Here is a 25,184-nt window from a genome sequence, read left to right on the forward strand (position 1 = left end):
AACCAAAAAGTTTACTTTATTGTCTCCAACTCAGCATCATTTGGGAATATCAGTGTTGTCCTTGAGGAGTACTTGATGTCCGCCTTAAAGAATTATTCCTGGCCTGGAGTCTTTCTCACTGTCGCTCACATGACCCTCGCTGCCCCAAGAAGATGCTCATGACCTGTTCGTCACACTGCTCTGCTTTCCCATCAGACACAGGATGTGTGTGTCAACAGAGGAGGACTGCATGCTGAGACTTCCTGAATATTGCAAAACCAAACAGATGTTGCATTTGCATTGTGATACATTACATATCATCAGCTTTGGAGTAGAAAAAAATAAAAATAATAACATTTCTTGGTTGGTTTTACACACACGCTTTAATTAACACTGTACATCACCGAAAACATTTAAGATGTCTGCAGCGGAATGCAGCCTCTTCCATTCCCACAGCGCCAGATAATCATGCCTTTGAAACAGCACTTTCACATTATACCAGCACTTGGCCTGAAGTACTTCTCCATGGACTGATCTATAATCTGCTACTTAAGCATAAATACACCGCAGGGTGAAGGCACACGCTCGCACTCATGAAGTTGAAACAGGAAGATGCTGCACATCAGAACTTGTGATGTCAGCACATGAGATGAGCTTTAATGAGCACTGTATGTTGGGGAGTCACACCAGTGTCAGCTTATTTATGCATTACAACAAAGTGGAGCCCAGGTCCCTGATCAATGTTAAGTAGTTCTTCATCTTAATTAATAATCTGCTCCATTACTTAAATGACACCGCAGGATCTTCTGAGTAATGGCACCATCTGTAATCAATAGAGAACCCACTCCTGCTATATGTGTGGATGATTTAACGTCCAGCGTATTTACAGTAGCCTTTTGTAGTGCTTACTAAGTGCAGGCAGCAATTAATAAAGCAGTTTATGAAGCAGCGAGAGCTGGAAGGAGGCAGGCTAATTTCATTATCTAAACACAGAGGTCCTTGTGTAAACCAACAATGCCTTAAGACTACATGCTAAATTATGATGATTATGTTGGATTAGATATTTAACAGACATTAATCTTGACAGGCTGAGCTCTGTCCTTCTCTTACAGATGTATAAAGCTTTGCTCCTACCTCGTCCTGCTGTTGGTCGCACTGCTTGGTGTCCTAACCTCAGTCTGGGGCTCTGCGGAAAGTAACACAGTCAACCTTTTCAGTACTCAAAGCATGAATAAACTATTACGCTGAACACAGGCCTGGCACTGTTTTTACTTTACATAGCAAAAATAAAACCCAGCAGGTCTGGGAAAAATAACTTAGCTTGACTTTTTTTTTTTCTTCTCACCACAGCTGAAGCGTATTTCTTCTCACAATCATTTCAGTTACAACTGACTCAGACCACTTGCAGCATCCTCTAATTACAAATCAGCGTATCCGCTCGTTCAGCCGTAATGACACATATCACTAGTGGAAATCACATAAAACTTAGAAAGAAAAACATTTGGACTGCATCCAAAAATGCAGTGGATGCAGTGAAGTCATCACTGTGGTGAACAGAGAGCCATTTGTGGGTTGGGTTTGTGTCAGGCTGTGACTAACAGTGATTCAGGGAGGTGCGTTTAATGATTCAGAGGTGAGTTATGAGAACTGCACCTCCCTTCAGGGTTTTTTTTTTACTTCACAATTTTTCAACGTCTAGAGACCCATCTCTATTGTGCACATTGAAACTTTTGCACACTTGCAGGTACAACTGAATTAAGTTTTTATACCATTTTCCCAAAATTGACTTGACTGGCCCTAATAGCTGTAGTGGTTTGTGGAGTATGCATGCCAGTTAAATGATACTATGTGTTGAAACTGGAGAAGCACAAATGACATGGTATTCACATCACAGCAATGTGTGTGGAATGGACTACAGGGTGCAGTACAGTAGGAAGTTATTGCTTCCAGTATGTTGATTTTACAGTGTAATTGTGGTTTAAACATTAGCCCCTTGAGGCTGTATTGGCACTGTTGCTTCATTTTAATCAAAGAATACTAATTATCTCTCAGTAGTAGTTAGGTGACAATGCAAAAAAAAAAGAAGTTACCACACTCACAGTCATTACTGATTTAAAAGTGCTGCGTTCAGGCAGAAAGATGGCTCTATCTGCACAGGCTTTTGATTCCAGCAAATGAGAGGTCTGCACCGAGTGGCTCCAGTCTAAAGAGGAGAGTCCTCCCTCTTACCTAGTGCAGACAGGCACGAGGCTACTGCTGAGCTGGCACCAGAACAAAGCCCTCTAACAGCTGCTTGATAATGTGCAACCATTAATTACATTCTGATGCCTCAAGTCTGGCCTGTGTCGCTGAGTGGAGAACCCTCGCCTTGCTGAGCATGGAGCAATTATGTAAGAATGCGTTGCACAATGTTAACCAGACACAACACTGTATGTCTTCATAATGATGCTCTCTCGCACTTATACATATTCACACCCTGGGTCTCCTTTAGGACATGAATTTAGATTTAGCGAGTCGAACTGAATTTTTAAGTGGCTGGTTGTGTTAAGTTATTCAGCTAATTGTGTTTCCTTTATTCTGTCAGAAATAATAGCAAAAAGTAGCTTTGGATTTGAAAGCAACAGGATAATGTTTCAGCAAAGATTCCACTCTGTCAGTTTTGCATTTGAATTGCATTATTAATAGGGTCGGTGAAGCATATTGTGATATTTAGTGAATCCAAGACAAGTCAGTGCCTGACAAAGGACTTAATGGCTCTAGATCTGTTTGGCTTGTTCCCCATTTATTTTCATTTTCTATTACTCAACTCGATGCTCTTAAGAAAAGCTCGCACACAGCACACATGCATGTCCTGAACTAGCACTACCTCTTGCAGAAAGACAAACATAGTTTACCACTTTCATCGAGGCTCCCACTTTAGTTAAATGGTACGAGGCTGTTTGAGTGCGGATGATAAGCTATAGCTCAGCGAAGCATCACTCACCCTGGCAACTGTGGGCTGCAGTTGAGAAATGTCTGCGCCTGCCAAAGGAAGAGTTATATGACCCACAGTGCTGGACTTTCTGTTTTGTCAATACTGTCAGACCTTGGAAACAGAACTCCATGCAGACTTGCAGTATGACAGCGGTGAAGTTCTCCATCAGCCCTGCAGCTCAAGATGCAAAAGCCAGGTAAATGGAAGCTGAACTGAAACAAGTTTCTTGACTTTTTCTGGAAACACTTTTACAATAATAATTTTGACTGATATGATTAACAGTCTGAAGTGCTGTGTGTCATATTTCAGGTTAGCATATGATTTAAAGAGTCAGGAATAGATAGAAAAGGTGCTTCTGGGTTTCATTTCTCTTTTCTGAATGCTGTGAATGGTAAGACACAGGCCCGCAGCAAAGACATTGACGTTCAGTCACCACCTCATTTTCAGGTCCCACGGGTATACAAGCATATACAGGTAGATATCAGGCTCTAATCCAATCGTTTCCACCCTGAAGGATCTCATTCATAGAAATTCAGAAAAGGATTAAACAGTGATTAAAAAGCCGGTGCACAGGCGGGTAAGATACTTATTTCCTTACAAAACAAAAACAGTTTTATCGGTTCAAAAAAGTCTACATTTTTAAACACGATCAGAAGGTTGGGGAATTGACTGTATAATGCTGTGCATTCTGAAACACAGGTTATGTATGTACTCAGATCAATATGAGGTCAATGAAAAGGGCACATGAAGCTCAGGTTTTTTGAATAACACTGTGTTCTGTCTTCTTGTGGACCATTGTCCTCCTACCTGAGGGAAAACAAGCCGTTCTTTTGTACGTCACGTTACTAGAAAGCAGTGTCACTGTGCCCTAGGTAAGTAGAATACAAAGAGCTCAGTGTTTGACATATGACCAGGCCAGGCATCAGTGCCTGCTTAGATTTAGAGTGACTCTCCAAGTAGATGACCTGGCAGTTGGTAGATATGGTCACTTCCCACCATCACCAGCTCACTCACTCAAAACCACTGGTCTACCATGTGTCCAGAAAACAATGCCACACAATAACCTCAGGCCCGGCACAGCGGTGTTGGATGACTAGTCTTTGTATGCTGTGAAAGGCTGATGCTGCAGTTTCACTGCACAATGACAGAAGGCGGAGAGCAGGAACCTAAAGGTAGCGTTAAAAGTGTGGGTGCTCTAATACACTGTGAATGTGTTGTGCGTGTGTGTATGCCAGTCTGTGCCCCTCAAGCAAGACTGGATCAAAGCAGGGAACTTCCCTAGGACAGCAGAAAAACTCCAGGCTGACTGTGTATCATCTGGTTTGTGCCAGCTTAGCTGATCATGTACCACTAAAGCACAACACCAACTGGCATGATAAAAGCCTCGAGGCTGCTCCTGCAATTAGACCTGCACTCCAAAGAAAATAGTTTTGGGCTCAACAAAATTAATGCAACAATTTGCATCAATCTTTCTGAGTTATGAAATCTTCTAATGAAATTATGTTCATCCAACAAGTAACACTGAGCTGGGGGAATCAGCTTCTCCTCCACAATCAAAGGTATTTTTAACCACCGGTCTTAGGCGTCTGAAATTGTTCAGACGTGTTATGACACGTGAGGGACTTGAAACTCAAGCAGAATAAAAATTAAGTTATCAAGCTAATTTCATTAAGTTACCTCAACTCGAATTTAGTCTTAAATCGAGTCATGCAGAAATTTGCATTTAAATTACACATAATATTAAGTTGATGCAATTACCAACAATGTCAACTCAACACTTAAAAGGTTTATATACAAATTACCAAATTAGATTTTTTTAAGTGGTGAGAATAGGTCCTCAGAATTACTTTTCAGACTTGAAGAGGGATTCTTTGTTGAAATCTAGTTTTTCATTGAACAATTGTATCAGGCACACAGGGGCCCAGCAGATCAATAGTGCCGTGGGGGCAGGTTAATCCATCCCTGCCCCCATGTTGGATGTGACTCCACAGTAAAGCAAAAGACACAACACACAGGCGCAATTAAACAATGGGGAGTTTTGGGAGCCTTTCTACGGCGTTGTCGCACAGATAAATGTGTGTCCATTAAACGTGTGTCATGCCTGTGTACCTGCCCCCCCCCCCAGACATCCGCCGTTGCCAAGGTTTCCGTGTACGCGCTGCCTGCGAGAGCGGAGCCGCGCGATTGTCATACAGTACTGCCAGACATGGCGGCGGATCTACAACCCGAGTGGATTTCTTGTCTCCCGTCTTCCTGGAGTTATGGGGTTACTCGGGATGGACGCGTCTTCTTCTCTAAGTAAATATCTCTTCAGGGAAAACGTCTCAAGTCATTTTGCCCGTTTTTCTCTTTCCCAGCGCTCCACTTCGAGCACCGTTTTAAAAATGAATGCATTTCCCTCTCTTCTCAACAGCGAAGAAGCCAAGAGTACAACCTGGCTGCATCCAGTAAGTGGCGAGGCAGTTATAACCGGGCACAGGAAAACTCCAGGTAGGCTCACCGTGTCACCCAAGTGTCCGCGTTGTGTGTTTGTGGTGTTGTGTGTTATTGTTGTTGTGTTGTTGTTGTTGTCCGGAGCGGCTGTGACATCCACGCTGTGAATGCGTGAGTGGGCTTTGGGCGCTCCGTGCTGTGGAAAAGTGAGCCCTCTCGTGCCCACCTCTGTCCGGCTCGTGCCACCTCCTGCTCAGGTCGGTGGTCGGTCGGTGGAGTGGAAAGCCAGCGGTACCGGAGAACTTGTCAAACGAGCGCGTACATGAACGCTGTAACAGTTCATTGTGCCTTGAATAAGCTAACAGCTTCTGCGGACTGTGTGGCAGGTCGGTCAAACCCACTCATGTTTTGTTTACCAGCCAGGAGACATATACCTGAGACAGGTAAACAGCAGCTGCTACAGAGGCTACCAAAGCGGTGCGTTTACAACATCAGCCTCCTCGACTCTGTCCCCGCAAAAAATATGAGCAAACCAACCTGGGCACAGCGTGTTACATGATAAAATGAGCTGGTTGTAGTGCACTGTGCTGGTGAAGTGATATACAGCAGCAGCAGCCTCCTCGGTAACTTCCAGCATCAGTGTTATTGAGTGTCTACTTCATCTCAACAGGGCTGCAACTATCGGCTATTATAAATGTGGATTCATTTACACATTCTTTTCATAGTAATTTTATTCTATAAATTGTTAAAACTGAAAAAAAGGCTATTTGAATTTGTCAGCACACAAAGAAAAAATGTAAGTTTTCTGGCTCAGTAAATAATTCTTAGTTTAAAACAATGCCAAATACTCCCAAGTTCCAGCTTCTCTGTTGCAATGAAATGTTTTTATTTGTCTTATGTAACAGTATAATGTTTTTGAGGGGGGCTTAGACGGCTGGTGAGTCGAACTAAAGAATTTGAAAATGTCAAATTGAATTTTTCTGCTTTTCGTTTGTCTTTTTCCTGGCATTTTTCTGACATTTTATAGGCCAAATCACTCACTGATTGATCACAAAAGGAACTGACAGATTGACTGATGTTGAAAAAAAGCATTTGTTGTATTCCTAACTTCTTCTTATTCTGTAATCTTACAACCTTTAGTCCAAAAGATTGTTTTCCAAAATTGACAAACTTGAAAAAGCAGATTTTTCACATTTTTGCTTGAAAAATGATTGAAACTCCAAATAAATCCTGAAGATAGCTTCCAATATTTGTTATTTTTAATCAATGAACTGTTTGACCTTTGCATCTCAGTGTGTGAACTGACAGTTGGGAATGCACTGTTCAGGTAAATGAATGCACACAAGGTGTGTTTCTTCCACCAGTTTGTGTTCACATGTTTCTGTCCACATTTCCTTCTTTCACAGACCTACCCACTGGATGGGAAGAGGGATTTACTTTTGAAGGAGCACGGTGCTTTATCAAGTGAGTGTAACACCCCTCCTCCACAGGACACCCGCCCATCACAACCTTAGAACCGGCATAAATATCTAAACATATACCATATGCATTCAAAGCACTTCCCTACTGCATGCCAAGATAGCACTTTGATGACTGAGATTCTCTTATTTCCTGTTAAGTCAACTCAGATGTATACAATGCCCATTCAAATGCCTGCTGCTCCTGAAAACATTCTGTGTGGTAAAGTAAATATTGAAAGGTTGTAAATTGGGAACCTTTACTCCCTCTTGCCGTACTGTAGGAGCCTATCGCAAAAGTTAATGATTACACAAGGACGTTGTGCAAATACTAGACAGACATGGGCAGAGTGTGGTAGCTGTCTCCTTTTGAGCTGTTTTTATTTATTCAAACTTACCCTGCTCAAAGCTTAGCCTACTTGGAGAGTTGAGCCAAAGTATAATGTGTTCTCTTTTTCTGACAGTTATCCTCACTGTTGCGGTTTATATAGTCTGCTCACAGTTTAGAATGACACTTGTCTTAAGTAGATGCTGGAGAATATTTCAGAGATACAGGCCGGTCCATTGCATTAGAGGAATTTGAAAAGACTTCTTATTTAAAGTCTTGATGCTGTTAGTACATCATATCCCCAGTATGTTCATTTGTTGTGGCTGTGTGGGCTGAGGAAAAATATCCTCCATGTCCACTAAAACACGTTGTTCAGTTCATGCCCCTCTCCGTGCGAAGGACCAGGATCTGCATGAATTACATTAGAAGCTGGCTATATTACATAGTCTTTGAAATACACAGTATTTCATATTTCCTCCTCTCTGTCTTCCGTAGTGGCTCGATGCGTGCTGCTAATAAAAAGAGATCACAAGTGCTGTCATTGAGTCGGCACTGATTCATCATCTGTCCTCCAAATCCAAGGATATAAACGGAAATATTTTGTTATTTAGCGTGTCCAATTGAAATACTCCCTTCGCACAGCAGGTACAGATATTTTGTCGCTGAACTTTTCTGCCAAAATACAACAATGCGTCTGTATTACCGATGACATTGCGAATTTAGGATATTATGCCTTATTATCCTCGCTGAATCCCTTCTCCTTTGACTCGCTCATGAATTTGAGGAGCTTCATGTGGCAGGTTGCCAGGCAGTCAGACTGAAAGGCAGTAATTTTATATTCCACTATTTTATCACAGCTTCTCAGTGCAAGACAGACTTGGAGACCACATTCATTAGTGATCACTGTGATTCTGGCACAGTCCAATGACATGGTAATGTTCCTTTTAAAGCAAGTTACAAACTAATCACGTTGCCCCCCTACAAAGCGCGCAGACTGGATTCCTCAAGTGAAAACCCCTTGGTCCCATCCATTAACTGAAATTTAGGGAACTTTTATGTCTCGAGACAAACACTCTGAGAAAGACATCTTAATTTAATTTGTACAAGATTTATCTCACATACAAGATAAGCCTATTGCACACACAGTTTAACAGAGCCACAATAAAACAGTAAACAAACACATGTTGACAGCTTGTTTAACTGAGCCTCTTCTTAGCAAGTAAAAAAACTAAATCACACACAAATAGCACATTTTGTTGTTTTAACCTGTAACAGCAAGGCACGCAGTAATCAGAATCTAATGATGTGACCAAATCTGTGTGATGGAAAAACAATTTTTTTTTAGCAAAAAGCAATGCGGCACATCTTTTATCTCATTCAGTTGTGAAGCCGTTCAGTAGATCACCTTCCCCTCTCCCCCATTAAGTTGTCTCTCAGTTCTCCCTCTCATCTCTTTCCCCCTCTGTCTTCATTCTGCCCATGACTCATTAGTAATGCATGTCATTTACCTATAATGTCTGTGATTTATTTTTGAATAGCGCATAAAAGGAACTAACTGTGCGCTCTATATTTGAAATGAAAATTTATGTCGTATAGTCAATAATTAAATGTTACGTCTTGCTTTTAGAGGCCTACAAAAAATACTACCAGACATGCAGTCTTCTGTGTTCCTGCTTATACTGTAATGCAGACGAGCTGATGCATATTTTGTGGCTGAAATGCACATAATTAGCCTACATGCGACCAAGGCTTCCGCAGTCTGCCTTGTGTGGACACATTTTCCCAGCCTGTTTTCCGGGACTGGCTTGGTTGTTTTTAGTTGCCTTTACTTAGCGAGAGTTTTTAAATTCAAGTCATGTGGTCACAACTCTTGAGTGTCATAACGATGGCTGTATGCACTGATTAACTTGTGTGGTCAATTTAAAGCACAAGATCAGTTTGTCGGTCATGTAGCGATGAATTTATCTTTCAGATGTGCCTCAGCTTTGAGTAATTGGACTGTGTAAAACCACCCCTGTTAATTTCGTTGTGACTCATTGTTTTGACATCGAGATTTGTTGACAGGTTTATGTGATAACTGCTTTGGACGGTCCTTGGGACATTTGGAGGCTTTATGTGAAGCTGCCAATAAAAGCCTCAGAAAACTCTCCAAGACCATTCGCTTTTTGACAACTGGATAAGCCCGTGCCATATGCTTTGCAGTAGGTTATTATTACTTTGTCATCAATGTAATATTGTTGCAAGTTTAGGGCTATAGTTTTGCTGTTTTTATATAAACAAGGCATTATTGTAAAGACTTTAAACCCAAAAATCAGCTCACTTCCCTATAAAGTATGGGCGAGATCATTGATTCATCTCTGTGACTCCTTTTGCTCAGAAAAAAAACCAAAAAACACCCTGCAAAAGGGATCTGGCTTATTCACATGCTGGCTGTGCGGCTTGGCTGTTACCATCGGGTTACACAGTGTGAGCATCAAGGAGCAGATTGTGCTGACGCAGACTGTCCTCTGATGCGATGTGTTGGGAAGGATGAGTTGCAGGTTGTTGGTGTGATAGTGTGAACTGGAGGCCCGGGTTCATCCCAAGATTTGATTATTTTATGGCACTGTGAGTTTTGAATGAGTGAAGGTCAGTGGAGATGTTAATTGAATCAGTCATGGCTTACTGCTCTCCTCAGACAGCCCCCTGTTGTGCTTCTGGGTTATTTGTGGGTGGCCCAGTACAAACAAGGCATTTCAGTTTGGGCAGCTATTATGTTCTAACTGGCCAGAACTTTGCTACACCAACAGAGAGCGAGATCTGGAAAGGGTTTTAAATCTGCAAACTGTTAGCTTGTTAATTTTTCCTCACGGGGAGACAAAAGTCAGTGCATTGTGACTGTCTTGGTCCAAAACTGACAGGACGCCAAGCAGTGAAAATATGCCTGCTGTTTGTTAAGATGGCACAGTTAACAAATGTCTGATTGCTGCTGCCTAAATTCCCATGCAGTCAGAAACTTATCAGTGTCATCGTCCCGTCTTCTGTGCCTCATTGAGGAGAGAGCAGTTGGTCAACAGCACCCACCACAGTTTTTAGGCTCGCAGCTTTTGGCTCCCGTCGCAACTGCTGAACTTGGCGATATATCAAGAGAACTCCATCTAGCCATTCTGCTGCTTTGCTCCTCTAACAATTGAAATAATAATCCACACACCAGAGTAACAGACACTTTCTACTTTCGATTTACTTGTCTGTACTCTGCTTTGAAAGTTGGGAGCTGGGACATTTATCTCTTATTGAACTACTCTTCTGTGCAGGGATATACAGCTAGGCTCTCCAGTGCTAAAGGTGTGCACTTTGCAAAGCGTGCGTGCAAAGAACTGTCCTCCTAGCAGACTACAACACAGAGAGCCAAGCAATTCCACGTTTCATGACACTCTCTCGCTCCCTCGTATCTGTCGGTAAATCCAATAGTCACCCAGAGTACAGTATCTGTTCAGCTTGTTTTTGTTTGTGACGTAAACAGTGTTTTGATGAGACTATTCCATCTGGCAGATTTGTGTTTTCTCCATTTTATCTCTGTAACACATAATCCTACATTTTAACTTCAGCCTCATTTCGAACAAGAATTAGAGACGTGATTTGGGCAATTTTGACCGTGATTTGTCGTAGTGTTAATCTGTCGCTGTCTGTTGAGGATTCTTGACCCGTGAAAACCTTTCAGAAGTGTGCATCAGAAGTTAATGAGGTGAAGTGAGCTTGACTGGTGCAGACGGCTTAGTATTGTAGTAGGAATGTGATGACCCGAATTATGAGTTTGTAGCCTCGTGGATGCAGGAAGTGTTTACAGCAATTATATTTCTGAATAGACAGGTGCAGACTCCTGCCAGTTCCCTCTCTTTGTTTGCTATTCTTGTCTCATTAATTCTGTCTGGCAAAGGAGGGGAAAAAACCTAACCGCTGAAGTCGGGGCTAATTGCTCTAGGTGAGATAGCTGTTATCTTGTTTTGAAGGCTAATGAGTGAATAATAAGCACAGCTGACCCTCACAGTGCTATACTGTAGGCCTGAAGTGTGAATGCTGCCCAGTTATTAATGTTTCATACGATGACATTTTATCAGTATTCTTTGAGGGCATTTTGCTGTTTCAAAAAATATACATATTGTGCTAATCTGCTTTGCAGGAACAGTTTTCATTAGGATATTCACTTCTACCACTGCATAATTCATCACTCAGAACAGAAGTAAGGATGTCAATTGAAATTTGGCCAATTATGACAAAAATCTCTCCAGTGGATCTCTATTTAGCTCCTGGCTCATTTTCTGCTTTGAAGGCCCACACACTCACTGACTTCACATACTGTATAAATGTAGGAGTATCAGGTTGCTTTCTGGTCATTATTCAGTTGTGGTAATTGTCACTTGCAGCTAAATAATTAAATACTCCTTTTTTTTAATGACCGTGTTTTTTAATTGATAACCCATAAGAGCATCCGCTTAATATAATAACATTGTGATGAAAACATCACAAAAGTGTTTCCTCTGACTAATATTTGTTGTGTTGATTTACATAAAGCCTTTTGATGAAAAGACAAAAGTTTGGCTCTACACAAAAAAGACACTGTGATTGATATTATGCAGAAATCAAAATGTTTTATTGTGTAAGTCAGATTAATAATTGTCTTGACAAGAATGAATGAATAGAGTACAAAGTCTTTATTGTCATTATATAAGTAAAATGAAATTTAAAGAGCTGCTACCGAGGTGCACCAGCAATATGCACTATTAGACATACAAGACATATATTATAACCTTTGTGCAACTCTATAAAACACAATTTAAAAACGAAAAAATCCATTTCCATAGCAGAGTGGTAGTTGGGTATTGCACAGAGTGAAGTGATTATTATTGCATCTGTGTGAGGTAGACTTTATATACGTAGAAGTAACAATACAGTGCAGGTTGCATTCATAGTTTCAGTGCAGGTTTAGGTTAAGTATGGTGACAGCTTTGTGGAAGAAGCTGGAGGGACACATTTTTACATCGTTTTCCTTCAGTTTTTTACTGTTAATTTATCATATCTACCATAGAGTAAGAGCATGGAATAGTATCTGTTCACATGACTTCAGAAATCTAGATCAACATTTTTAATATTCATAATGGATCAGAGAAGATCTATTATAAACATTATAGATTCCCTCCTTGACTTCTTTCTTGGAACTCATACTGTTTTAACTTTTTGCTTAGTGTTTTTTTAGCCTTTCTACAGACAACCAAGCACACTCACATTCACACCTACGGACAATTTAGAATCACCAATTAACCTCAGCATATTTTTGGACTGTGTGGGAGGAAGCCGGAGAACCCGGAGAGAACCCACGCTTCACGGGGAGAACATGCAAACTCCACGCAGAAAGATTCCGGTGCCCCCACCGGGACGCGAACCGGCAACCTTCTTGCAGCGAGGCAACAATGCTAACCAACTGTGCCACCTTGCAGCCTGGCAAACTAATTGCCTACTTAAATGTACAGCAGATACAAAGCATTATTAATATTCACTTAAAGGTGTGTTCCTGTGTAATCAGGAACTGCATTCCCATATTATTTGTCTTTTCAGCTCTGCTTATGGTCGCCACCAACTCCTGAGGGAATATGCGACTCTTTAGCTGCTAACTGTTTCACTGTGTCCTCCAGTTTTAAAGCTTTTTGTTCAAAACCGCTGCAATTTCAGGCAAACACGAAACAATGAGAATCATGAGAGTGAACAAAAAATGCGTTCTTTGCCACCAAACACAGTGTCGTTTGAAATACCTTGTACTTATTCTTAGGGTCTACCAGTTGCATTCTGGTCTTGTCTCATCTCCCTTTAAGTTTCATCCCTTTGGTTTCATCTTCAGACAGTGACCCCTCGGGCTTCAGTAAAATGAGGCATCTTATCAGAGATCTGAAGAAGGGATTAGCATGTCACAGCCCTCAAACATAGAGGACCTGTTTGCATTTTTATGAGTGACATCAGCTAAAGTGAATCAAAATCAGAGTGAAGGATGCTTTTGCATTGATTTTCATATTTGTTTATGCAGGTTTGCTTTGGCTTTGTCTGTAGCTTCACCTGGAATCCAGTAAGATCTGAGGTCTTCATCTGTTAGTGCAAGAATGATGGGAGTCCCTGTGAACCCTCCTTCACTGGGAGACAGACAGTTATAGTAGACATTTAAAGGCTCTCTCTTCTCTCCAGGGAATAATCCAAGCTCCTATCTGTGAGCAAAGCCTTATATCTGACCTGATTATATAACCCTGAAAATCCAGCCACAGTAGTAAGAATGAAAGAGAACCAAGTGTTTGGACTTGGAATGAAATTAAACGCAAGATAGGGTTTTATATTGTTCAGTAAGATAACTGAGCACGCTGTTGGGCCCCGCATTCAGGTTATGTGGTCTATTAAAAAGAAAACCGTGACTGTTCACAAGTGTGTGTTTCAGTCATGCGTTATTAATTCTGAAACCTGATTCAGGCAAGAGCACTGGCAACACACCGTTAACCTTCAGTGTAAAGTAACTCTGTTTTCAGTGCTGGGATCAATTGTTTTAATGTCAAGGGCATAGAGAAAGTTTTTGTGTAATCAGCTGACATATGTAAAATTATATATCAGGACACTTAAGCATTGTTCCAATGAACAAGTAACCATTGAATTGTTTTAAACCAATATGCAGGATTTATTAAACTGTGAAGCTCTGCCAGGTCCACCAGCTACAATGCGGTCTACATGTGTTGTTTCAATGCATTTTAAGTCCTCCTCCAGATTCTCAGTGCAATAAAATGTGTCAAACTTGTATCCCAAGTTGTGCAAAAACTAGAAACACTATATTTTTATTTAATAGCATGGCACAACAGTAAAGTTTTCAGTCAGCATAAGCACCACATAGCTTCATATAAATGTATACAAACACATGCAGACTGCTGCTGTTATTATCTCATTATATGTTAGTTATGAAAGGCAACAGCATCCATCATTTAAGCTTCATATTATGTTACCAGCTAAGTCTCACTGATGAAACTAACCTAATCAAAACTCATTAAGCCCAATTAAGTATTCTCTCATCTTCTTCTTTTTGCATGCTCTTTTTATTAAATCGGTAACAACAGTCCACTGTCGCGCACAATTCCTTCCTCACTGTCTGTGTTCTGACTCATAGCACCTTGAAGTACATCAAGAGATTTATTATAAAAGGGAACAAGTAAATCCAGTTTCTTTCATTTGTATTCCTAGAGCCACAGTCTGTTCCGGCACACATTGGATGAGAGGCAGAGTGCACACTGGAGAACTCGCCACTCTGTCACACAAAGACGGATGAACACATTCACACCTACGGGTGAATTGGTTTCCAATCCTCCTAACCTCCATGTCTCGTACATTGGAGGAAACCCGAGCACCCGCAGAAATTACACAGAGGTGGCATGCAAACTTCTAAATACACATTAAAAGCTACTGAAGCGTTTGATCTGTTGAATCTACACCCACTCCAACCTCCATTCAGCTGTCTCAGACCTGAGAACCAGCTGTCTGTCAGTGCTAAAGTGAGAGGAGTTGAAAGAAGTGGGACTGGATAAACTTTTCCCATCAGGCTGAAAGCAGAAATTTACTAGATAAAATGTTATATAGGCTTAGCAGGAAGAAATCAGCATTGTTTTATGTATGGATTCATTAATTGTATTGATTTTTGTCTACTTCAGAGGTTGGGAGTCTTGGGGTGATGTGTGTCTCATGTGTGCTACAGACTCAGTGTGAACTGATGCATTAGATAAATTAGAAATCTGCTCTTTCACATGTGTGACGGATGATAATTTCCACTATAATTGTGACCATATGCAGGTTTGCAGTGATGCGTTGGAAAAGTAGTAAGACATTCCCATACACATGGCTAACAGTAACAAATGGCACACCAAGACAATGTCTTATTCAAACTGCAAAGTGCTGAGAGAATATTTACTCACACCCTTGGCAGGGGGATGCTCTTACGGCTGTGACTGCTGACTCACTAACTCTGTCAGTACTCGGCTCTCTTGCAGCTCACTTGTGTGTGTAATGTGATTTAAGGGAGAAACCAGTAGATCTGGATCTGTTGTACATCATCCCCATGTCTGGCTCCATAACTCTTTGTTGTGAGGTTGGGCGCTGACTGGGAGACAGACAGTCAGCTAAGCAAGCTTTGAGCTGCTCAGGCTGCTCTCGGGCGTTTCAGTCTCTGTGGGGTCCCTACCATCTGGTTAGCACTGGAAGAAAAGTTTGTGTCTGTTTTGGTGTTTGGATGCTCTGCGTGAGGACATATGTGTAAGAGATCGTCTGATGTCAGGGAATGCCTCAAGTGCTGATTAAGACAGTTTCTCAGTGAAAATCAGAGCGAATTATCGTTAGAGATTTGTAATGCATTTGTTGTTTACAATTTGTACACACTAATGGTTGATTGTTTCTCTTTTATCTTTCTTTTTTTTTCTTCTTGACGCTGAAAAATGAAATTATGGCTGCTTTTAACAGAATCAATAGAATGTCTGAATCAGAAAAACGGTGGCTTTCTTAGTGAAATAAATTACTCTTTTTGCCGCAGTGCACACAAGTCTTGCTGATGATCAGACTGTGTCACTGTTTTACAGCTTTTGCTGCTATTGCACTCTATCCGGCCAAATCTTCTTTTTCTTTAATGTGAACTCTGCGGTGATGTCCAGTATTAAAGCGTATATCCCTACTGGTAGGGAATCTATTAAGGCTACCTCTTGGTTTCAATAGGGGGAGCATACAGACTACAGTGATTCTTTGGCCCTAAAGCCTCTTAGTTGTGTGGTGTCTTTGATTTAATGCTGAGAGAGCTGTTGAACTTGATTAATCCCTGTATTAATCTGCAATGAGCCATCCTTTGCTGATGCTGTGACAGGTTGAATCAGGGGACAGTTGCCTTCATGGGGGTCATCCTGTTGGTCTGCTATTATCCCACAAGTTATTAGATCTGCATATGAGGACTTGGTATGCCAGCATTGTGACGAGAAAGAATTAGAATTGTCACAACTTGCGAATGAACTGCACATATCTCCTTCTGCATTCACTTCTACACAGTTCGCTAACCCTTTTTTGTCCATATAGTTGGAAATTAGAGATAGATATGAAATCAGAGGACACTTGACAGAATTTTTGCAGCATTTGATGTGAAATTGTATATGACTCCAGTCTCCTGGTTGTCCTCTCCTCCGATGTCAAATGTTCTAAATAGCAACCGAGCTTGTCTGGTTGCTTCTGAAAGGCCAGTTTAGCTGTGGAACTCAGTAACGCTTGAGGTTCAAATTGTCCTGTAAAATCTGAGGTAAAATGCTGTAGCAATAAAACAAGAGTTGGTCAGTAAATGTGAAGCTGAAAAGCAACTTTTATTTGCAAATGAAATACTTTTACTCCGGGTTTATGTTATCTGTTCTGTAATCTATAGGCGGTGGATATCTCTTACGCTCTTAAAATGTTACAGCTGCGAGATCATGCCCTGAAAAAGCACTCACTTTCTCTCTCCATCTTTATCTCCCTCTCTCTGCCTCTCTTGTCTGTCTACCTCAGTCCAGTGGACAGTGCACGGCCCAGTTGTTTTCCAGATGGTCTGTGATGATTAGGGAGCTTTTGGAAGCCATCACTCTGCTCAAATGCTCTACAGCTGTGAGCTCTTGGAGCACCATGTTAAAATGCCCACAGAGGACTTTGGACCAATGTACTGTTTCCTGAAACAGATTGTTACAGATTCAGCCCCTAAATTTGTCTTTGTTCACATCCAAACAGGCAGCAGGCTGCCCCCTTTTTTCCCTTTAACTTCTATGTAGGAAAATGGAACCAGGACCCTGGTTTTACAGCCACGCCTTCATGAAAAGGGTCCACTAAAAATTGCAGCATATCTTCCTTTTTTTTGCTCTTCCAGAGGGTTGAAATAAAGGCATAGTGCTACTCATGTATTGTTTGGAGCCAAGTTTTCAATTTATCCGCAGCAGTGGAGGGATTAATATCACACCCTTTTGCTTGTGTAGCTTTTTTTTTTTCTTCTTCTCTCTCTCTGCAACAGTGTCACCTACACTGTTCCCCCTGCAGACCTCACATATTCCACAGTGGTCTCTCTCTGGCACATGTCATTCGGTCTGGGCATGCTGTATGCTATCAGCAGGACAATTGTTTCTCTCTATGACTCTCTAAGTTTTTAATCCTCTCACAATTCTCATCTGTGTCTCTGGAGCTCAGTGACAGCACAAATGCTTTTGGCTCCGTAGGTGTCAGACTTTGAAGCTGCCTTGCTCACGAAAACCTTATTGTGGATGCTAACAGTTGGGAATAAAGTGGCTTGCTGCCTAATATATAGATTGATAACTCTCACCCTATCTGTAATGGTTTATCACTTCTGGGAGAGATTAGATGCACTCGCTTTGGTCCATCTCTATGTCTGGCACTTGTAGAAGCCATTCATCTAAAAAGTCATTACATAATATCATAGCTGTGTGAAGAGCTTACATAGCTGTTCTCAATAAACATCAGCACAAAGTAAAACTGCTTCTCATACCCATATCAGGCCTCTTGTATGTCTGTGTGCGTAGATTTTAGAGTGAGGCCCATCATGACTTGAGTGCACCGTTGCTAGATGGGGCACTTGACGGATATAAATAGTACCCAGGTCATCACGACTTCTTCAAATAGTACCAGGTTCTCTGAGTATTCGTACATCAGACCCATCAGATTAGACAGAGAGTAGAGATATTTAAAACAGATTGAAAATGAAACGACATCGCGTCATTACATCTATAAAGTATGCAGAGTGAGTTACTTTTCAGGGGATTTGTCTCTCTTTATGTGGGACAGAGAGAGAGATGCATTGACAGTGGCAGTGATTGCGTACTCTGTGTTTATTGCTCAACTGCGGTAGTTCTCTCCCACACTCCGTCCTCAGCTGTCCCTGCCTGAACAAATATTTGAACTCTGTGCCAAGTCTCTCATTGAACAACGCACACTTGCTGTGATTGATATTGTGCATTTCACAAGCTTAATGACATCACTGGAGTTACCATAAGAATGTGCCAGATTGTGGTGAAGCATACAAAAAAAAAAAAAAAAGGTATAAAAATTGATGGCCCCCATTAGAAAACCCTGGAGAAAACAAACTGCTAAATGTGCATCCCTTGATCTAAATCGGTGCCTTGGAAGCACTGTCTGCTTTCCGGATCCCGGAGTTTTAGCCGTCTGTTTGAGGTCAGGTGATTCACAGAGAGCTGAAGAGAATAGCACTGCTGGGTGCTGTACATTACCGTGTCCTAAACTGTCACTTTGGACGTTTTAATTTAAGGTAGCCTGTTTTTTTCAGGGGCACACTGAAATAATTTTCTTCTTAAACTAAGCAAAGATAGAAAGAGAGTATAGTTTTTAATATTAAATATGTCTTGCAAAACACTTAGTATACATCATTAAGGCGAACAAACATGGTAACTACATTGAGTACCACGACTGTTGACGTCTTCACCCTGTGCCTCCTCATGATCACAGACACAGAACTCAAGATACAGACAGTATCAGAACCCATTTTAACAAAGCATCATCCTACATTGTCACTAGGGGTTAAAAACTCCATGGTTACCTTTAAAGATGAGGTGGAATAAAAATCAACCTTTCCCTCCCTTCATACTCCATATCAGCTCTGCACAGCCTGTTTTCAGTTTCAGTTAGAGGCTGTGTGAGGGATGAGGCCAGAGTGGAGTGAGCTGACAGGGGCTTCATAACCGTAGTAATGGTTGCACCTCATAGTGATCCATCAGTCTAATCAGCTGTCAGCCCTCTGCAATATGTTTCTGCAGCAGGAGGAATGAATGTCTCTGGAAGTCAAGAGTCGGGCTTAAATATCAGCACTACTTGCTCGCGGATAAATGCAGCCTTCCCACCTTTGTGCTGCAATTCACAAGCTGATGTGCGCAGGCATTCCCCCTCCTCTCTGGATGAGAGGGGAACCCACTGTTTTTCACTGTAAGACCTCTGCTGGTGGGTCAGATAAGTACACCCTCAACTTTGACTGTGATGTTACAGCATGATTGCTAGGTTTCTGCTCCTGTGCTTTTTGTGTAAGGTGGGAGGATTTAACTGCTACTTTACGCTGCACTTTAAGAGGCAGTTTCAAGATGTTTCCTGGGTGACAGCTTTATTGCTACCTGCCACTAGTCTGAGGATGATCTTTATTGAGTGTGCGGTATGTATATGTGGTGCTAGTAGTGGGAAATATAACCGGTTTAAATGTTGCAGTTGTTGAGAGATAAGCCGTGATATCATTTTGACTGTACTGTTTGCACCACCGCAAAATCACAGCATCACATAATCTTAATGCATGGCAAGAGCACTGTGCATTCAAATCACATTTTCTTGAAGAGTGATTGAAGCTGCTATGAACAGTTTATTAACCAGTAAGGTGACTGACATATTGTTTTACAGCTGATTATAGTTTCGGTCCTTTAGCAAAAAAAATACGCCAAACATCTGATAAGTTCTTGAATGTGAGAATTGCTGCTATGTTTGGTTTTACACTGCAGTACATCAAATATATTTGCATTTCTGAATCTTATGTTGTATACACTTTACAGTTAATTTATGTTTAGATAAGTAAATCAGCAGATGGATTCATTGTGAAAATAAATGGAAGTTACTGCCTTGATTTAATCTATAGACTGCAGATTTAAATAGAACTTTGTTTTTTGGGTTGGTTGGTGCTTGTGGAAATGGGGAGCCTCTCATGAATGTTTTGAATAGATCCTTCTGATATGTTGGCAGCAGCTATGTTTTATCAGCTACTTGTAATGTCGCTGATGATCATACAGCAACAACAGATGTTATTTTAGTATTTACTTTCCTGTGTCAAGTCCACTCACATCCTGTCAGCCTTGTTAGTGTCTTGAATCCATAATCAGAATAAAATATAAGACGCTATGTTTCTTATTGACAGCCTGTGTATAAAGGTTCATGACTAACTCTGGAGTCACTTAATATTTTTAGTCCAAGTCAGACTTAATGTGTGTAATTTCTATGAGTTCTTCCTGTCAAGGAGTGTAATAAATGTGGACCCTGGTCTGTGTTGACTAAACAATCTGAAACATTCCCCAAATCTATAGCAAGTTTCTGTGCAGTGATTTGGAAATAGCTGTAAGTGGACTGTGAGATCCTCTGAGCTGTTAGAATTGCCACTCTGCCTATTTGTTTTCATTGTTTATTTATGGAGGAGGGAGGCTCATTAGTCATTCAGCGTGACAGTGTAAATGTGTACACAAGAAGTTTGCTCTTTGCCAAGAACTAAAACACAGTTGAAGCTGGACCACTGCCAGGCTTAAAATTGGCTTTACCCTACAGACAAAAATGCCAGCATTCTCAAGAACATGTTTATTCATTTTTTTAGAAACGTAGCCAGCAGAGTGCCTGACAGGAATTGTTGTCATTTTTGGTACATTGGTCTTCACATTTTTATCCCAGCAATGTCTTCACTTAAAACAGAACTCATGTTGATTTTCTTACTTTTTTATTAAGAAACGGTGTGGTAGTGGTAATTAGCTGTCTTGATAATGTCCCATGGTAGCAGTTGCGATGCTTGGTTGGGCTTGAAACCCATGCAGTTGGATTGTCAGCACAAAAGATGACAAACTGTGTCAGAAAATGTCTGGTTCTTTGACTGAAAGTCAAGGCTGCCATGTGGCTGTATTATAACCTAAGGAGAGAAGGAGTCAGCTGTGACTCCAAAGCAGTATTTTGAAAAGCTGCAGTCATCGAGCTGAAAATCTGTTGCTTTGTTGCTAGCAGTTGTCAGCTGCTGCTCCAGTCATGCCAACGAGTGCTAGTCATAGGCTTATTTGTTTTTTTTTCTTGTTTGTTTCTATTGACCAAAGAAGCACCAAACCAATGCGACCTGCTCAACAGACTTTTATACGTGTCCATTTACAGTGGGCCTATATGCTAGATGAGATGGACAGACAGTGGAATCTGTGTGGTATCTGTTTAGTCAAACCTGAGCAGAGGAACTTCGATGCTGTCCACACATGCTGGTTCAGACTTCAGGTGATTCAGGACCCTAAAAGCACAGGAGTTTAACTCGTGCTCGCTGCTTTCCTCTTGAAGCAACAACTGGTCATCAGTTACATCCTAGTTGCATTTAGGAATGCAATTTGCTTAACAAGTAGTTAGCAAAGTGAGCAAAGAATAATCAGTTAACAATAAACTGAACAAAATACTGTGCACATTTTTCCATATTCTGATAAAAGCAGATTTTAACCATTGATGTGTAATGATCATAACAAAATTTATTTGGTTAGATTAGGATTCATAAAGAGACTTTGTTTAGCCTGTCTTGTCATTTGAAAATTCTAGTTTATTGTTAGCATGAGCCCCAGTTAGCAAGCTAAACCGGACAGCCACACATTTTGATGCTGCACAGATTATCAACATAACTGCCACAGCTAGCAGACTGCTGGGAGGTGTGCTTGCCTTCTGCAACCCTTAGGGATGATTGGTAAACATACTTGGAATTCCACCTCATTAAAAAAAGTAAGAGCTGCAACCATGTACTACAGAAAATCTACTGTCCATTTTGCACCTCCCTTATCATTTACCTTTTTGGTTAGCATGTTTTTAATCAATTATCTTAATAACAACACTTAATTGACAATTATTTGTTGACTTCCCTAGTTGCTGTATTAAACCTTACGGGTGTTGGTTACATTCCAGAAATGCAAACAGAACCATTTCAGTAATGGCATGCTGATGGGCTCATGCCAAGAGATTTCCTCAGTGAGAGATGAGAGCGGTAGGTGTGAATTAGGCCAGCTTTTTGTTCTTATACTCGCATATGTCATTGCAACACAGTACACAATTTAAAACTCTGACAAACTAAGCCTCTGTTCAGTGCAGTGAGGCTTTGGGTATTGGTGTGTGTTTCCAGGCCTCAGTTGCTCTTGTTAATTGTGCATCAATGTGAAATGTCAAGGCAGAGCATATGCACCTTAATTAAGTTGACATAAAAATGTGTCCAAAGGCATGTTTTACTTTACACAAAGGTCCATTTTCATCCCAAGTGAATACAGTGACTCCGTGTGGCCTGATGTGACCCAAGTGGATTGCTAATGGATAACACCTTGTTAGAAAAAGCATGTGTAGCAACAGTTGAGCAGACGTGAGGAATTGTTATATTTCAGCAACAGACTTTCATAGATTTCCAAGCAGCAGTTGGTTAATGAGCTCGTTGCATAGTGTTCTTAAGAATACTCCAGTGGTTTTCATGTAATCTCTAACAGTCACCACCCATATCAAAGGTGCACGTTGCATCTTTGATATGGGTGGTGACTGTGTGGGGGTATGAATTCACACAGTATTGCGCAAGAGTATTGCGCTAATTCAAACATTGTTTTAATAATGCAGCTAGTATGAGTGATACAGCCATTAGTTTCTGCTGCTCACATGTTTATTTCCTGCTTTGCTAGTTTGCGGTGTGGTTCAGTGTTGTTTTGCAGGATATTTGCAAGCGTTTTGTAAAATATAGCCTTTGGAAAATTTGTTTTATATTATTTAGTCAGAGAGAGTTTCTTCTGTAATGTGACCTAACAAGGTAAGGCATTCGTTTTTACTGCAACTGCATTGAGAGGGCTTCATTACGGTGTGCTCTGATTTGTTTCATGAAGTGTTTTAGGGTGCCTTGTACTTCAGGTTTGATATTTGCCTGTAAAAGAGGTTTCTTATGTCTAAGAACTTTTTCTACAAGCATGCGTAAATTCCTTTTCCCTTGAAGTGGATTTCAATTACCACTTTTGTTTACCATTAGGCTTGTTGATACAGCAGGGGAAATCAACCAGGGTCTATTGGGAACACATTTATGTTCTGACTGCAGAATTTATCCTCTTTCCAACTCAGTTTCTTAATGGACAGCCTTACGCCAGGTACTTAATGGACACTGCTTAGACTAATTTTGCTTTGTTTAACTATTAGCTGCTTTTACCTTTTATACAACTACACTAAAGCTGATTCTGATTATCCATGAGTCATGGATATCTACTAATCCTGTTTACTTGGGTTTTGTATATGGAAAAGGTCCATGTCATAGCTCCCAAAAGAATTTGCCCAGAGGTTCTGTGGGTGTGTGCATTGGTTATTCTGAGTCCACTGCAGTAGGTAAGCTACAAACAAAGAATGGAAAGGAGGGCTCAGTCAGAGTTGAGATGGATTTCAATATACTTCAGGTGTATTTTTTTCTGATCTTGTGTTTATAGAAATCTCCTGCCTGAAGCATGACCCATTCTTTCCTTAGGAGGACTAGCAGTAGCGCAAGAAAAAGCAATGCATGTCTTGATTGAGTAAATCCAGTACCTTTGAGTAAAATGAACTGAAAAGTGCTTAAAAATGCCCAAATGTAAATGTAAAATATCATCCAACCTGTAATGTTGATTAAAACCCAGCTAACTGTTACTAAGCTACTTCTCTTTACCATCAGTAATCTTTAAGAACAGGTGTAGCCACCTCACAACACACATACATATTTTCTCGACTGGAAAACATTGATTGTAAAGAAAAAGAAACAGCTACAAGTAGAGCTACATTGGCAGTCATAGGATGCATCTGTAGCTCAAAGGTGAAAACAGAACACCAGATTAGGTAGACTGCCTCAGATTTAAGAAACCCTGGGGGCTGCTAGATATGTGGTCTTTACACACTGACAGCGTAGCAGCGTGTCCTCTGTCTCTGTGATGTACGCTACAGCACAGCTGAGGCCTGCAGAACAACAGCAGTGTTTCTTTACTGTTACAGATAAGGTTATTGTAGTAATTTGACTTTGTAGTCCCATTAAAATGGCTTTGGGTTCCTGTTGATGAGCAGTCAGAATAGGGTTGTTTGATGGTGGTTTAACTGCTGTTTTAGACTTTATACAGTATATATCAATAACCGAGGTTGCTTGTTTGTGGCAAGAGAGAGTGAAGTAATTCAGATCGGCTGATTTACCACTCAGCATTTGTGCTGACCTTAACCTCTAGTCAGCAGTATTATCAGGGAGGGAAGCAGCCAAAAATAGTAGCTTGTCATGACGGGGTGAGAAGTTTACTGACCCTGCTGGACCTTGGACTTAAGCAGCTGATTCACTCTCTATTGGGCAATTTTAGGCATGTGGAAAGAGTGCTCCAGTTTTAGTCTAGGAGGTTACCAGAGAAAGGATGACTCAAGGGAGAGGCCACATGTTAGAACTGCCCTGGAGGCACATGGGGATCCCCCAGGAGCAGCTAGAACCTGCCCATGTTTTGACACTGTGCCTGCACCTTGATTGCAGAAAAGTGGAGGAGTGAATTGTTGTTATTCAGAGGTCTTAGTGAAAGCAGTTTTTTTGACAATGCCAGAGCTGTGTGTGTGTGTGTGTGTGTGTGTGTATGTGTGTCTGATTGTCTCTGTGACATATGTGCTTGTTTTATTGTCCTCCAGCGCAGCCATTAGCAGAATGACTTGCACATCTATGTGTGGAGTAGAGAGATAAAAGGCACTTTGATCTGAATTATTTTGAGGTTTCCCTGTTTGATTGAAGTTATTTTCAAAAATTAAATGGAGGCTGTTCTTTGATCAAGGTTTAGTTTCTGACATTGTCTGATTGAGTTTTAAACATTTGTCTATCCTTTGTTCTAAATAATCTCTGTGTCTCTTTGGGAATTGAAACTGCATGAAAGTATGATTGTGTAAAAAATAAAAATAAGACTCTTTCACAACTAAGAAGCCCTGATGGGTTTTGCCACTAGTTTGTGCTTTAGACTGATGCACCAATAATGTCCCTCATGCCAGTCTTACTTTTATGTTTTGGTGTTTGTTTGTTGAGGCAAAAACACAAGATAAAATGTATGCCTGGATCTATGTGTTATGCTCAATGTCACTATTCATAACGATAACGCATATCTGCATATGTCAAGCTCTGCTTTCCTGTAGTTTTTGTCTTTGCCAAAAATAATCATGAAACACTTGAAGATTTTTACATTTTTTAGGA

The 25,184-nt window shown here is 40.9% G+C and overlaps 1 protein-coding gene and 1 long non-coding RNA gene across 6 annotated transcripts in view; one reads left to right on the forward strand and one right to left on the reverse strand.

The window, feature by feature from the left end:
* Window positions 1-6: 6 nt before the first annotated feature.
* LOC103355230 (uncharacterized) lies at window positions 7-1,490 on the reverse strand. Its single transcript, XR_520074.1, has 3 exons — window positions 1,325-1,490; window positions 1,114-1,165; window positions 7-242 (listed from the first exon to the last, which is right to left on the reverse strand). It is a non-coding gene; the product is annotated as an uncharacterized LOC103355230 (long non-coding RNA).
* A 3,669-nt stretch (window positions 1,491-5,159) lies between these two features.
* plekha5 (pleckstrin homology domain containing, family A member 5) overlaps window positions 5,160-25,184 on the forward strand; it is an 84,948-nt gene continuing 64,923 nt past the window's right edge. For all 5 annotated transcript variants that reach the window (XM_008278937.1, XM_008278931.1, XM_008278930.1 and 2 more), the window contains exons 1-3: window positions 5,160-5,251; window positions 5,367-5,443; window positions 6,793-6,850. In XM_008278937.1, the coding sequence (XP_008277159.1) occupies window positions 5,160-5,251; window positions 5,367-5,443; window positions 6,793-6,850 (227 nt within the window). The remainder of the gene's footprint in view (window positions 5,252-5,366; window positions 5,444-6,792; window positions 6,851-25,184) is intronic.

The sequence above is a fragment of the Stegastes partitus genome, unplaced genomic scaffold (assembly GCF_000690725.1).
Source record: "Stegastes partitus isolate 25-593 unplaced genomic scaffold, Stegastes_partitus-1.0.2 Scaffold138, whole genome shotgun sequence".
Taxonomy (NCBI): Eukaryota; Metazoa; Chordata; class Actinopteri; family Pomacentridae; genus Stegastes; species Stegastes partitus.